Source organism: Otolemur garnettii, unplaced genomic scaffold (assembly GCF_000181295.1).
Source record: "Otolemur garnettii isolate 467f Iridium unplaced genomic scaffold, OtoGar3 scaffold00073, whole genome shotgun sequence".
Lineage (NCBI taxonomy): Eukaryota > Metazoa > Chordata > Mammalia > Primates > Galagidae > Otolemur > Otolemur garnettii.
In genome coordinates this window covers 4,036,514-4,050,199 of record NW_003852468.1, presented here as the reverse complement: position 1 = coordinate 4,050,199, position 13,686 = coordinate 4,036,514, and the positions used below count along the sequence as shown (strand labels likewise).

Below are 13,686 nucleotides of genomic sequence, written 5' to 3'. Positions count from 1 at the left end.
CTTTGTTAGGTAAACTCCCAAATATTTCATCTTCTTTGGCACTACTGTGAACGGAATAGAGTCCTTGACTGTTTTTTTCAGGTGGACTATTGTTGGTATATCTAAAGGCTACCGATTTATGAGTGTTGGTTTTGTAGCCTGAGACGCTGCTATATTCCTCGATCACTTCTAAGAGTTTTGTAGTAGAATCTCTGGTGTTTTCCAGGTATACAAGCATATCATCTGCAAAGAGTGAAAGTTTAATCTCTTCTGACCCTATATGAATACCTGTGATTGCCTTTTCTTCCCTAATTGCGATGGCTAAAACTTCCATTACAATGTTAAAGGCAGTGGCGACGATGGGCAGGGCAACCTTGCCTGCTTCCTGATCTGAGTGGAAACGATTTCAATTTAACTCCATTCAATATGATATTGGCTGTGGGTTTGCTGTAGATGGCCTCTATCAGTTTAAGAAATGTCCTTTCTATACCAGTTTTCTTAAGTGTTCTGATCATGAAGGGATGCTGGATATTATCAAAAGCTTTTTCTGTATCAATTGAGAGAATCATATGGTCTTTGTTTTTTAATTTGTTTATGTGATGAATTATATTTATGGATTTACATATGTTGAACTAGCCTTGGGACCCTGGGATAAAACCTACTTGGTCGTGGTGTATAATTTTTTTGATGTGCTGCTGGATTCTGTTTGTTAGGATTTTGTTGAATATTTTCACATCAATATTCATTTGTGATATTGGTCTACAATTTTCTTTTCTTGTCGGGTCTTTTCCTGGTTTGGGGATCAAGGTGATGTTTGCTTCATAAAATGTGTTGGGTAGTATTCCTTCTTTTTCTATATTTTGGAAAAGGTTGAGTAATATAGGCACTAGTTCCTCTTTAAAGGTTTGGTAGAATTCTGACTGACGTGAAGCCATCTGGTTCTGGGCTTTTCTTTTTAGGGAGATTTTGTATAATTGATGCTATTTCAGAAGTTGATATAGGCCTTTCAACATTTCCTACTTTCTTCTGGCTAAGTCTTGGAAGGTGGCATGCTTCCCAGTGTTGGTCAGTTTCCTCCAGATTTTCATATTTCTGAGAATAAAGTTTCTTGTAATAATCCTATAGGATTTTTTGAATTTCTAAAGGGTCTGTTGTTATTTTGTCTTTACCATTTCTAATTGATGAGATTAGAAATTTCATTCTCTTTTTCCTGGTTCGATTGGCCAAAGGTTTTATCTATTGACCTTTTCAAAAAACCAACTTTTGGATTTATTGATCTGTTGTATAATCCTTTTGTTTTCAATTTTGTTTAATTCTACTCTAATCTTGGTTATTTCTTTTCTTCTGCTGTGTTTGGGATTGGAATGTTCTTCCTTTTCCAGTTGCTTGAAATGTCCCATTAAGTTGTTAACTTCCTTTCTTTGCATTCTCTTGAGGAAGGCTGGTAGTGCTACAGATTTCCCTCTTAGGACTGCCTTAGCGGTGTCTCAGAGGTTTTGATAATTCATGTCTTCCTTATTGTTTTGGTCCATAAATTTGGTAATTTCCTTCTTAATTTTGTCTCTGACCCAGCTATCATTCAGCATAAGTTTATTTAGCTTCCATGTTTTTGTATGAGTCTGCAGATTCCTGTTGTTACTGAGTTCAACTTTTATTCCATGATGGTTCGAGAAGATACAAGGAATAATTTCTATTCTTTTAAATTTGCTGAGGTTAGACTTCTGACTTAAGATGTGATCGATTTTGGAGTATCTTCCGTGGGCTGATGAGAAAAATGTATATTCAGTTTTGTTAGGATGAAATGTTCTGTAGATGTCTGTTAAATCCAAATGTTGGATGGTTAAGTTTAAATCTAAAATTTCTTGGTCAGCTTCTTAGTGCAGGATCTATTCAGCACTGCCAAAGGAGTGTTAAAATCTCTGACTATGATGGAGCTGGAAGAAATCAAGTTGCTCATGTCTGTTAGAGTGTCTCTTATAAATTGAGGTGCATTCTGGTTGGGTGCATAAATATTAATAATTGAAATTTCATCATATTGAGTATTACCCTTAACAAATATAAAGTGACCATCCTTATCCTTTCTTACTTTTGTTGGTTTAAAGCCTATTGTATCTGTGAATAAAATTGCAACAACTGCTGTTTTCTGCTTTCCATTTGTCTGGAATATAGATGACCATCCCTTCACCCCATTTCATCTGTTTTTGTATGTGTTGGCACATGCATACTTTCTTGGATTCTCTGAAATTTCTTTTGTATATTATTAAAATATAGGATGTTTGAGAGGGTTATTTATTATTCAACTATTAAAAATTTGATAATATAGGTCATTGTAATTTGTCTCTTAAAAGATAGCTTTGCATTGTTGACTCACTTCATCATGCTTTTTATTTATTTATTTATTTTTAGAGACGACTCTCACTGTGTCGCCCTTGGTAGAGTGCCATGGCATCACAGCTCACAGCAACCTCCAGCTCTTGGTCTTAGGCAATTCTCTTGCCTCTTCCTCCCGAGTAGCGGGACTATAGGTGCCCACCACAATACCTGGCTATTTTTTGTTGCAGTTTGGCTGGGGCCTGGTTTGACTCAGCCACTCTCGGTATATGGGGCCAGTGCCCTACCCACTGAGCCACAAGCACCACCATCATGTTTTTTAGTCAGTAAATGGAGTAATGGTGAATTCTTAGAATTTAGAGATTAGTTAAAGTCAATTTAGTAAAATTTACTTAAATGGTTGAAAATAGTTACTTGCCAAAGTCTTTAAGGGCTTTTATGTTTCTTGGTTCTAAATCTGAAGACTTCATGGCCTGCAAATTGTAGTAAAGAAGTAATTGATGTACATGAAAGCCAGTGTGAGCAGTGGCATTACCTTAGAAGAAGGAATGTATCTAAAGAAGCATGATTTCTTGGAGTCTAGAAAAATGAGACCCAGTAGATAGGAAGGGAAGGACATTATATTTACTGAGTACCCAGTGTCTGCTAGGTAGTTTCCTTTCCTTTCTTGCTATATCCTTATTTATAATAATTTGTAGATTCTTTTGTATTTTATAAGTAGAAATTATAGTGCTTGTGGAAAAAGAGTTTTTTAAATGGGGCCTGGACACAGCTCTTTCTGAGCCTGCTGTCAAAATTCCCTCAAAGAACAGTACAAGGGGAGATGCCATCTTGTAGCTGGTGGGAGGAGTGGCAGGAAAGGGGCGGTGCAGCTTTCTTTTTCTTATATAGTAGAACCTCTGTAAGTTGACTGCCCATAGGACTGTAACAAACAAGTCAACATATGAAGGTGGACAGGATAAGGAACTAGGTCTGCTGTACTGATACATACATGGACTTGTTACAGCTTTTATTAGAGAATATCTTATGAAATCATGTATAATGAAAATAGTAAAATCATACAAAATTAATACATTTTGCTGTTTTCTCATGGTTTAATTATTCTTTAGAAAAAGGAGTCAATCTTGGTCTGTTTCTTATTCTTATTACAAATGTAAGTGAAGAAACCACTCTCAACACTGGCTGTATCACTCAGTATACTAGGCATTTTTTCACTAGAAAAGACTAATTGTCAGATGCCTGGTATCCTCTTTTTTGGAGTCTCTGGAGTTTCTATGTTGTCCTCAGTTGCTTCTTCCACTTCATCAGCTGCTTCATGCACTTTTATGCTAGTCTGTATTTTTGGTCAGTATTGCTTATTTTCATTTTCTTATTTTGCTAACTAGGACTTTTAGCTTAGTCAACAGAAGTTGTGATAAGGAGAGTCTTTATTTGTACCCTTCATTTTGAAGGGAATTGCTTCTCTAGTTTCACTACTAATAGTGATATTTACAGTGGTTTTTAGAAGATTCCTTTTATTAGGATTCCTTTTTTTTAGGAAATGAAGAAATTCTTTTTCTCATTTGATTTGAAGTTTTGATGTTAGGAATGAATTGTATCCCTTTCTGTTTCTGCTGACTGAGATTAAGAGCAGAAGTGACCCAAAGGATGGAATACAACTTTTGTTGGATGTGTTGAAGATGGTAAAGCCAATAATCAGAGGCCTGTTGAAAAGGCAGGTTTGAGGAGGAGGGAGTTTCCAAGGAAGGAGAAACTTAGCAATCAGTTTTTACCTATGGAGGAATGGAGGAGTGATATGAAGTGTAGGAAGTAGAAACAGCCAGTGTGGTGTCTTTGGAGAAGCATGATGGTAGAAGGAAGAGAGACATCGTCGGTGAAGGTGAAATAGAGACAGTTTGCAGGGGAATTTTTATTTATTTATTTTTAAAGGATAGGTGAAACTTCATGTTTGTAGGTAACGGGTAAAGAAAGCTCTAGTAGAGCTTCAGAAAGTGAATTTATCCACCTATACTTTTGTCATACAGGATTTCAGTGTAATTTCATGTATCTCTTATGTAAGTTAGGGTCATCCAGAGTGCTTCTAAACATGATTTATTTAAATATTCTAATTGGAGAAGGAAATCTACTGTTGTTTATTTCTGTCAAACTAACACTCAGATACTAATAAGCTTCAGTGGCTTAAGCAAGATAGAACTTAATGTCTCATCACACATACAAATTGTATGTTGCAGTTTCAGTGAGAGAGACTGAAAAGTAGAGTTTTTAGAAGCTTGGGCAGGCCTAGCTAAAACTTGAGGACTCTAGAACTGAGGATAACAGGAGACAGTTATTAGTATCAGTACGTTAATAGAAAACAAATTCTTTTTTTTTTTTTTTTTTTTTTGAGACAGAGACTATGTTGCCCTCAGTAGATTGCCATGGTGTCACAGCTCACAGCAACCTCCAACTCTTAGGCTTAAGCAATTCTCTTGCCTTAGCCTCCCAAGTAGTTGGGACTCTAGGTGCCCACTACAAGGCTCAGCTATTTTTTGTTTTAATGTCATTGTTGTTTAGCTGGCCCAGGCTGGGTTTGAACCCACCAGCCTCGGTGTATGTGGCTGGCGCTTAATCATTGTGCCACTGGTGCTGAGCCACAGGTTCTTTTTTTGAGACAGAATCTTACTTTGTCGCCCTCAGTAGAGCGCTCTGGCATTGCTGCTCATAGCAACTTCAAACTCCTGGGCTCAAGCAGTCCTCTTGTCTCAGCCTTCTGCATAGCTAGGACTGTAAGCGCCTGCTACAATGCCCAGGTGTCTTTAGAGATAGGGTCTCACTCTAGCTCAGGCTGGCTCAAACTCCTGATCTCAGGCAGTCTGCCTGCCCTGGCCTCCCAGAATGGTGTGAGCCACTGTGCCTAGGCTAGGAAAGAAATTCTTAAATAAAATTCATCTGTCATGTGAAATGTAGTATTTGCATGATGTTTAAGAAGTCAGAATGCATTTGTTTGTAGCTGGGCTTTATTTAGTAGCCTATGACCCTGAACAAATTACTTCATTTTTCTCTTTATGCCTTAGTGTTTTCATAATAAGGTGGAGTCATGTGGTATTTAATACAGACTACTTCATAAATTGGTATAAGAATTAAGTAAGATAATCTGCATGATTGACTAAACCATTGCCTGGTACCCCTAAGTTACAATAACTAGTTTTGTTGTCATTTGCCTTTGCTTTTCAGGGATCAGGGATGTGCTGAAGGACAAAAAATAAGACAACCAAAAATTAACTCACTTTTGGATATTCCATAAAGGTTTTTTTTTTTTTTTTTGAGACAGAGCCTCAAACTGTCCCCCTGGGCAGAGTGCCGTGGCATTACAGCTCACAGCAACCTCCAACTCCTGGGCTCAAGCGAGTCTCCTGCCTCCGCCTCCCAAGTAGCTGGGACCACAGGCGCCCACCACAACGCCCGGCTATTTTTTGGTTGCAGCCATCATTGTTGTTTGGCGGGTCCGGGCTGGGGATTCGAACCCGCCACCTTAGGTGTACGTGGCTGGCGCCTTAGCCGGTTGAGCTATAGGCGCCGAGCCTCCATAAAGGTTTTAAGATAAAATTGAAAAGAGTAATTTGAAATATCATGAGAACTTGTAGATTTAAAACTAGATTTTATTGACGGTACCCAGAGTCAGCCAGACTTCACACCTTGAGGAAGTCTTCCACAAGACTCCTCTAACTTCTCACACCACCTGCATATTCAGAGGGCTTCCAGCACTACCCTTAGGTTCAGTAATTTGCTAGGGCAGTCACAGAACTCTCTGAAAGCCATTAAACTCATAAAAGGATTACAGATCACAGGGATACAGATTAAAACAGCTAAAGGAGCTGCAGATGCTGGCATGGATGTGGTGAAGGGTACACTTTTACATTCTTGGTGGGACTGCAAACTAATACAGCCTCTTTGGAAAGAAGCATGGAGAATCTTCAGAGAACTCAAATTAGATCTCCCCTTTGACCCTGCAATCCCACTACTAGGCATCTACCCAGAAGAAAAAAAATCATTTTATCATAAGGACATTTGCACTAGATTGTTTATCACAGCTCAGTTTATAACCGCCAAGATGTGGAAACAACCTAAATGCCTGTCAACCCAGGAATGGATCGACAAATTGTGGTATATGCATACCGTGGAATACTATTTAGCCATAAAAAGATAGTGGCTTCACATCTTTTGTAATATCCTGGATGGAGTTGAGACACATTTTTTTTAGTAAAGTATCAGAAGAATGGTAAAGCAAATATCCAATGCGCTCAATAGTAATAGGAAGCCAGTAGACAATCTAATGCACGCTCACATAGGAGAAAACTCATTTCAATTCAAAATGGGAGGAGACCTGGAGTGCTCTCACTGAGTGGGCACAATGTGGAGGTGTATATGTGGAGGCCCCTTTTAAGTGTGGAACATCACTGCAAGAGGGATTCTACCTAACAAAATCAAATATTTTGACCTGGTTGTTTGTATCCTCACATTAATCTGAAATAAATTTATTTTTCAATTAAAAAAACCCAAAACGAACAAAGCAGGTAAGGGAAGAATTGCTTAGGGTGAAGTCCAGGAAGAGTGCATATGTGGAGCTTCTACTGTCTTCGTGAAGTCAGGACATGTTCTTCCACACCGATGTGTGACAGTACACAGGTTGCCAACCTGGTATACTTGCTCAGGTTTCAGTGTTCAGGTATTTATGGAGGCTTCATTATGTTAGCATGCTTGATTTATTGCTTGACTACCTATAGAACTCAGTCTCCAAATGGACTGATACTGTGTGACTCAGAGCCCCCATCGGTTTCCCTGAGATTATTAGATGTGGCCAACCCTACTTGAAGATTTGGTGTGGCCAGCACCCACTATAAACAAGGGCACTTATATCAGTATGACAGATACATTCTCAGAAGCTGAGGATAATGCCTAGACTTTTTGTTGGCCAAGGCCAAATTCTGTATTACACGGGGACATATAAACCAGTGATGAAAAGGAAAAAAGATATTTTCAGATGGAAGTCAACATGATTGTCTGTTGAAGATATCAGAGTTAAAAAAAATCTTAAAAATATGTAAAGAAAAGATAGATCATTCAAGAAAAAATATCCCAAAAGAAGTGACCTAGCTGGTATAAATAGATTGAAATAAAATATAGATTAAATATGTCTATTAAATATACATCTATAACAGATTAATATAGACTAAAATCTGTAAGTTCAGCTGCTAAAGCAAAATTTGAGAAAATATTTGAACAGAGAAAGCTTGGTTTCCTGTGAAGACCCCCCCCCCCGCCCTGCCCATCCCCCTACTTGTCTTCAGGATGGAAACTGACCTAGAAAGAACTGGTCTTCCTTGTTTGATGTTGTTCCTCCTTGTGCCTCAGTCCCAGGCCCCCTGCTGGCCCCAGTCTGGGTGCATGCTTACACAGTGAATAGCTGAGTTGAGAAGATTCTTAGCTGCAAGTGACAGAATACCCAACTGACAGTTATTCTGCAGAATCGTATCTGGGGACAGGCATTTAAGGGCCCTGGCAGCAACTTAACTATTGCAAGCCTTTTACTTCTTTCTCTTCTTTTGTCCTGAACCGTATTGGCCATTTTTTCTCAGGCTTATACCTTTTTGGTTGCAAGATGGCTATCATAGCTGTAGGCTTCACAATTACATTTGAAGACAGGGATAGGTGGTTGGGTAGGCTTAGACAGCAGCAAAAAAGCCCATTTCTCAACTGGTTCTGTCCATTTTTTAATCCATAAAGGAAAATGGTCCCTGGTATCCCTGATTGAAGTGGAGTTAGGTGGCCACACCCCTAGCTGCAAACATAGCTGGGAAATACTTGATTGGCATAGGTGGATTACTATTTATTCTCTGGGGATAGTCACAGTATACTCTGTTGAGAAGAGGTGGGGCAGGAATTAGGAAGGCTCTGGGGTTCTTTCTGCCTTGGTTATCTTAGATCTAAGATTTTATTTAGCACCTATGTGCTAATGATGACCTCATCTGCCTGAGTCTCCTGCAGATCAGCCACAAGTCAGTTCCTCTTGAATTCACACAGGACCCACTCTTGGTTTTTCCCTGGCCTACTCCTCCCGCATCCAGCCTGTCCGCAGTCCCCGTGGATTCTTCCCTGTGGAATGATCTTGTATGTTCCTGATTCTCCTTGCTGTGTTCCCTTCTCCCACTTTTCTGTCTCCTGTTTTATTTATCAGCACCTTGTACTGTTAGCAATTCAATTTTCTTTTTCTTTGAATATTTAATATTTATTTTGTTTTACTTTTTTGTATATGTGTAAATGATTTGATTTTATGGATTTATGAGACTTTTCATATAAATCAATTCATAAATAAAAGAGAACTGTTCAGTTAACATTTTATTTTTAATCTTATAAGTTGATATTTTGCTTTTAATATATAGGTTTATGATTTAACACATGTACGTATTTGTATAACTACCACCATAATCCAAATAATATCTACAAGTCATAATGTTATCATTCAAAAAAATTCCTGTTGTTATTCCTTTATGGTTAACCCCTTCTCCTTCCATAACTTTTGGCTACCACTCATATATTCACCTTCTCTACATTTTTGTCTTTGAAAATGTCATGTGAATGGAATCATATAGTATACAACCTTTTGATACTGGCATTTTTCACTCACACAGTAATGCCTTGGAGATTCTAAGTTGTATGTATCAATAATTCACTTACCTTTATTGCCAAGTAGCATTCCACGGTGTGGATATACCACAGGTTAACTGTTAACTTGTTGAAGGACATCTGGATTGTTTTCACTTTTTGTCTGATGTAAATAAAGCTGCTGTAACATTTGTATATAGATTTCCTTCCCATTTTTTTTATTATGGCAAAATACGTAGTACAATTAGTATAAAATTTATTGTGTTCATTATTTTAAAATTTATAGTTCAGTGGTATTAAATACATTCAAATTGTGTAGATACCACTACCATCCATTTGTAGAACTCTTTTCACCTTGCATCTTGAAATTCTGCCCATTAAACAGTTAACTTCTCATTACCCCTACTCCAAGCCTCTGGCTACTATCATTTTTCTTTGTGTTTCTAGGGTTTTTCTTTCTCTAAGTATACTGTATAAATAGTATTTGTCTTTTGTGACTGGATTATATATAGATTTTTGCGTGAGCAAGTCTATTTCTCTGAGATAAATGCACAAGAGTACAATTGCTGGATTCTATGATTATTGCATATTTCCTTTTTAAATAAAACATCTACTTTTTCTGAGTGGAAAGTTTATTTTATATTCTCATCAGCAGTGTTCTAAGTCCAGCCTTCTTCAGATAGTGAATTCAATTTCTGGAAAGGTGACTCTGGTCACTGCTGGGTTAGGTGTTTACCCTTAGAATAGTCATCATTAGCTGATTTGGGAAGTAATAGTTGATAGTAATCTATGCTGTTTTCAAAATTTAAAGTTTTAGAAGCATATACTGTACTACATAAATGAACATGTTCCCATCCTCTTGTCGTTCTCGTCTAGCTTTTTCTTTGGCCCTATATTTATATTTTTACCCTCTCTCAGATGATTAATTCTATTTTTTTTTTTAGTTGTTGTTTTCTCTCTTCCATTTAGTTTTTAACTCCTCTCTGTTTTTTGCATGCATCTATGATAATTTACTCAATGCTGTTTTCTCTGTTCTTAGCCTTGAAATTATAACTTTGTTTCTGGGTTTCCTCTTCCTCTACTGCTGTAGTTCTCAACCCCTGGGTTTGTAGGCTGGTACTGCTCCCTGGCCTGTTAGGAACGGGGTTACATAGCCAGGAGGTGAGCGGCTGATGAAGGAGCAAAGCTTCATCCACATTTACGGCCACTTCTCTTGCATCGCTGTCTGAGCCCCACTTCCTGTCAGATCAGTGGGGACATTTGGTTTTCATAGGACCGTGAAGCCTACTGTAAACTGTGCATGCAAGGGATGTAGGTTGTGCACTCCCTGTGAGAATGTAACATCTGATGATCCAAGGTAAATGTAACGTGCTTGAGTCATCCTGAAACCATCCTCCCTCCAGCTCCCATCTGTGGAAGATGATTTTCCATGAAGCTGGCCCCTAATACCAAAAAGGTTGGGGACTGCTGCTCTACTGTATAAAGCGTTTGCTCTTCAAGTTCATCCTAGGTTCATTTTCTTTTTTTTATCAAGTTATATGTATTTTATTTTCTGGGCAGACCAGTGAATCACTGAATATCCTTACCTTTTAATGGCAAAAGAAGAAAACAACTATCAGGATTTGATGGAGGAGCCTTTAAGTTTTATACTTAATTAAAGGTTGAAGTTCATAAGAAGGCCACTTTTACCAGTCTCTCTCTCTCTCTTTTTCTTTTCCTTTTCTTACAGGGAAGAAGAAGAACGTCTGAGAAATAAAATTCGAGCTGATCATGAGAAGGCACTAGAAGAAGCAAAAGAAAAATTAAAAAAGTCAAGAGAGGAAATTCGAGCAGAAATTCAGACAGAGAAAAACAAGGTAGCTCAAGAAATAAAGAGTAAAGAGAAGAAGCCCTTGCCACCAGTTCCTATTCCAAACCTTATAGGAATAAATGGTGGAGACCCAGAAGATAATGATACAAGAGAGAAAAGGGAAAAAATTAAAGAGGTAATGAGCTGAGATTTATGATGTGAAGTAGTTTTGGATATGTATTTGATTGCATGCACGTGTGTGTGCGCACATACATGCACACACACAAACAACACACACACTATGTTGTCATTCGTTGATCTCGTTATCTTGTTTTTTCTTTGCTCATAGTTGTAGTTCACTTTCCAAGTTGGCAGTAAGGACTAGAACTCAGTCTTTTTCTTAATATTGATTCTAATATAATTATTGGGCACTTAAATATATAATGTTTGAATAGTTACATCACTCACCTGTGTTAAGAGATCTCTTAAAACTCTGATTTTATAAATAATAGATTCATGTATAATTTCTCCTTGAATAAGCTATTTCTTAATTAAAAGTTCAGTTATAAAAGACTTTGCTATATACTATACAAATCTCATAAATGTGCTTCTAAAGAGTTAGTATTATATGGCAGTCTTTTAGGGAATATGTCATTATACTTGCCCCTCAACCATACTGTAGAATAATAGCACATTCCTTTCAAAGAGTTTCCCTGGATTGAAGAATGAGGAAGAGTTGATCTCAAAATTTTTAGTTTATTTATCCTGAGAAGTCTTTCCATTTGTTATTCTCTAACTTAGAGATAAAAATACCACAAAGGGAAATATCTAGTGAATATTTGAATTAAACTTTGTTCATTAGAGCTCTGGAGGAGGTTTGCAGTTATACTGGTACAGAGACAGAGGTTTTGTTAAAGTATAATAGCATCAGTAGTATTTCAAAAGGTTTGTTTATCATAAAATAAGATTTACTTCAAATAATCAAGTATCTCTTCAGATATATTCCAGTTACGTAGATAGGTTTAGCAGATATTTTAAGTTGGACTCTTAAATTATTATAAAACCTTGACCTCAATGGAGTCAAAATAGAGCTACACTCTGATTTTACCTCACCTGTAGAATCTATGTTTTATTAATATATATATACATACAAACTGTTCAAGGACACTTTCTTTGAACACTATTGAGGAGAAACATTGATAGATTTTATTTTTTAGATGCTTGACTTGGTTTATTTAGATGTCATAATTTATTGAAATGCTTTCTCATACACATAGCAATTCAGACGGATAACTAGTGTGTGTTCACAGGATCCCAAGACAATTGTTAGGCTCAGTAATTTGCTAGAAGTCCTCACAGAACTCATCATATAGAAATACATTTGATGTTACTTTATTAAACTTGTATCTTCTTGCCTTACTGAAGTCATTATTCTGATAGCTTTTTTGTAGATTACCTGGGATTTTTTTTGTACATAGTCATCATGTCCTTTCTGAATAGAAGTACTTTTCCTTTTTTCTTTTTGATTTTTTACTTTTTATATGTTTTTGTTATCTTACTGCAGAGGCTAGGATTTCCAGTACATTGTTGAAAAGAAATACAAGAATGGACATAACTACATTTCTTCCTGAATTTAGAGGTTAAGCATTTAGTTTTTCATAAAGACCATTAAGCGTGATAGTTTGTCTTCATTTTTGTCTAGATTATGTTTTTTTCTCTTACTCTCTTAACATAGAATTACATTGATTATTTTCTGAATGTTAAATTAATCTTATTTTCCTGGGCTAAACTGTACTTGGTCATGGTATAATACCTTCCTTATATTTTGCTAATTTTCTGAAGGAATTTTGTATTTGTGTTCCTTGAGATATATTGGTCTTGAGCCTTTTGTTATGTCTTTGCCTAAATTTGTTACCTGAGTAATGTTGGCTTGGTAAAACAAGGTGGGAAATGTGTTTCAGTGAATAGTTTGCTGTTAAATGAAAAGTTTTTTGATACACCATAATCTACTATTATATAATTCAGCTGCTATATATAATTAAATACTCTGCAATTGCATAGCTTAGAACTGCTTATATTGTAACTCCTTAGCTTAAACTAATTGATATAAAAATAGTAGTTTAGTGGCTTTAAACTAGGGCTTCAGGCTTGGTTGAATCTAAGTCTGTAGATGTTATTGTCAGTATTATGTATCTGTCTGTCTCTTTACTTTTGTTTAATTTCTCCATGTTGGAAGAAAAGTTAGTATCATATGTTACATAGACCTTGAAATCACAAAATGAGAGAGTCCCTTTGTCTCCTGCTGTCTTTGCCAATATGTGTAAAAATAACTTGTTTGTCCCTACCCGAATTGCATGTACCTGGTCACTGTCTAGGGTAGGCGTTGACCATCTACAATCTGTTGGTCATATTCTGCCTGCTCCCTGTTTTTAAACATAAAGCTATGCCCATTTACTTACATATTTTCTTGGACTGCTTTTCTGTTACAATAGCAGAGGTAAAGTTTGGTGATCTCTGGTGTAAGGGAATAGCCAGGCTGAGTTTATTGGGGGTGGAACTGTGGCCCTTTGACTGACAGTTCTGTCACAATCCCAGTAAGGTAAGGGGCACTGTTCCCCAAAGGACTGATAGTCATACAGACATCTTCCTTCCCAAGAAGAAGAACTTGTCTATTACACTCATTTTTTTTCTGTTAAGTAGGTTGAAATTAAACATCATTATGCATGTGTTCACACTGTTATGAATATTAAGTGAATAATATACTAATTAAGAGGTCTAGGAGAATGTGTAAGGATTGTCCCGTCCTGCGGGACACGGTTATTCGGGGGGCGAGGGGGACCCAGCCTGTAAAGAGAATGGGCACGAGAAAGAAGAGGAGGCGAGACCAAGCAGATTTGTCAAGGTCTCATTTAATGGATGTAACAGATCAGTTTTTATAGCATTCA

At 37.1% G+C, this 13,686-nt stretch overlaps 1 protein-coding gene across 1 annotated transcript in view; it reads left to right on the top strand.

Moving 5' to 3' along the window:
- Positions 1 to 13,686, top strand: part of MAN1A2 (mannosidase alpha class 1A member 2) — a 184,331-nt gene that overhangs the window by 29,203 nt on the left and 141,442 nt on the right. The window contains exon 2 of the mRNA XM_003793819.2: positions 10,682 to 10,937. Within this exon, the coding sequence (XP_003793867.1) occupies positions 10,682 to 10,937 (256 nt within the window). The remainder of the gene's footprint in view (positions 1 to 10,681; positions 10,938 to 13,686) is intronic.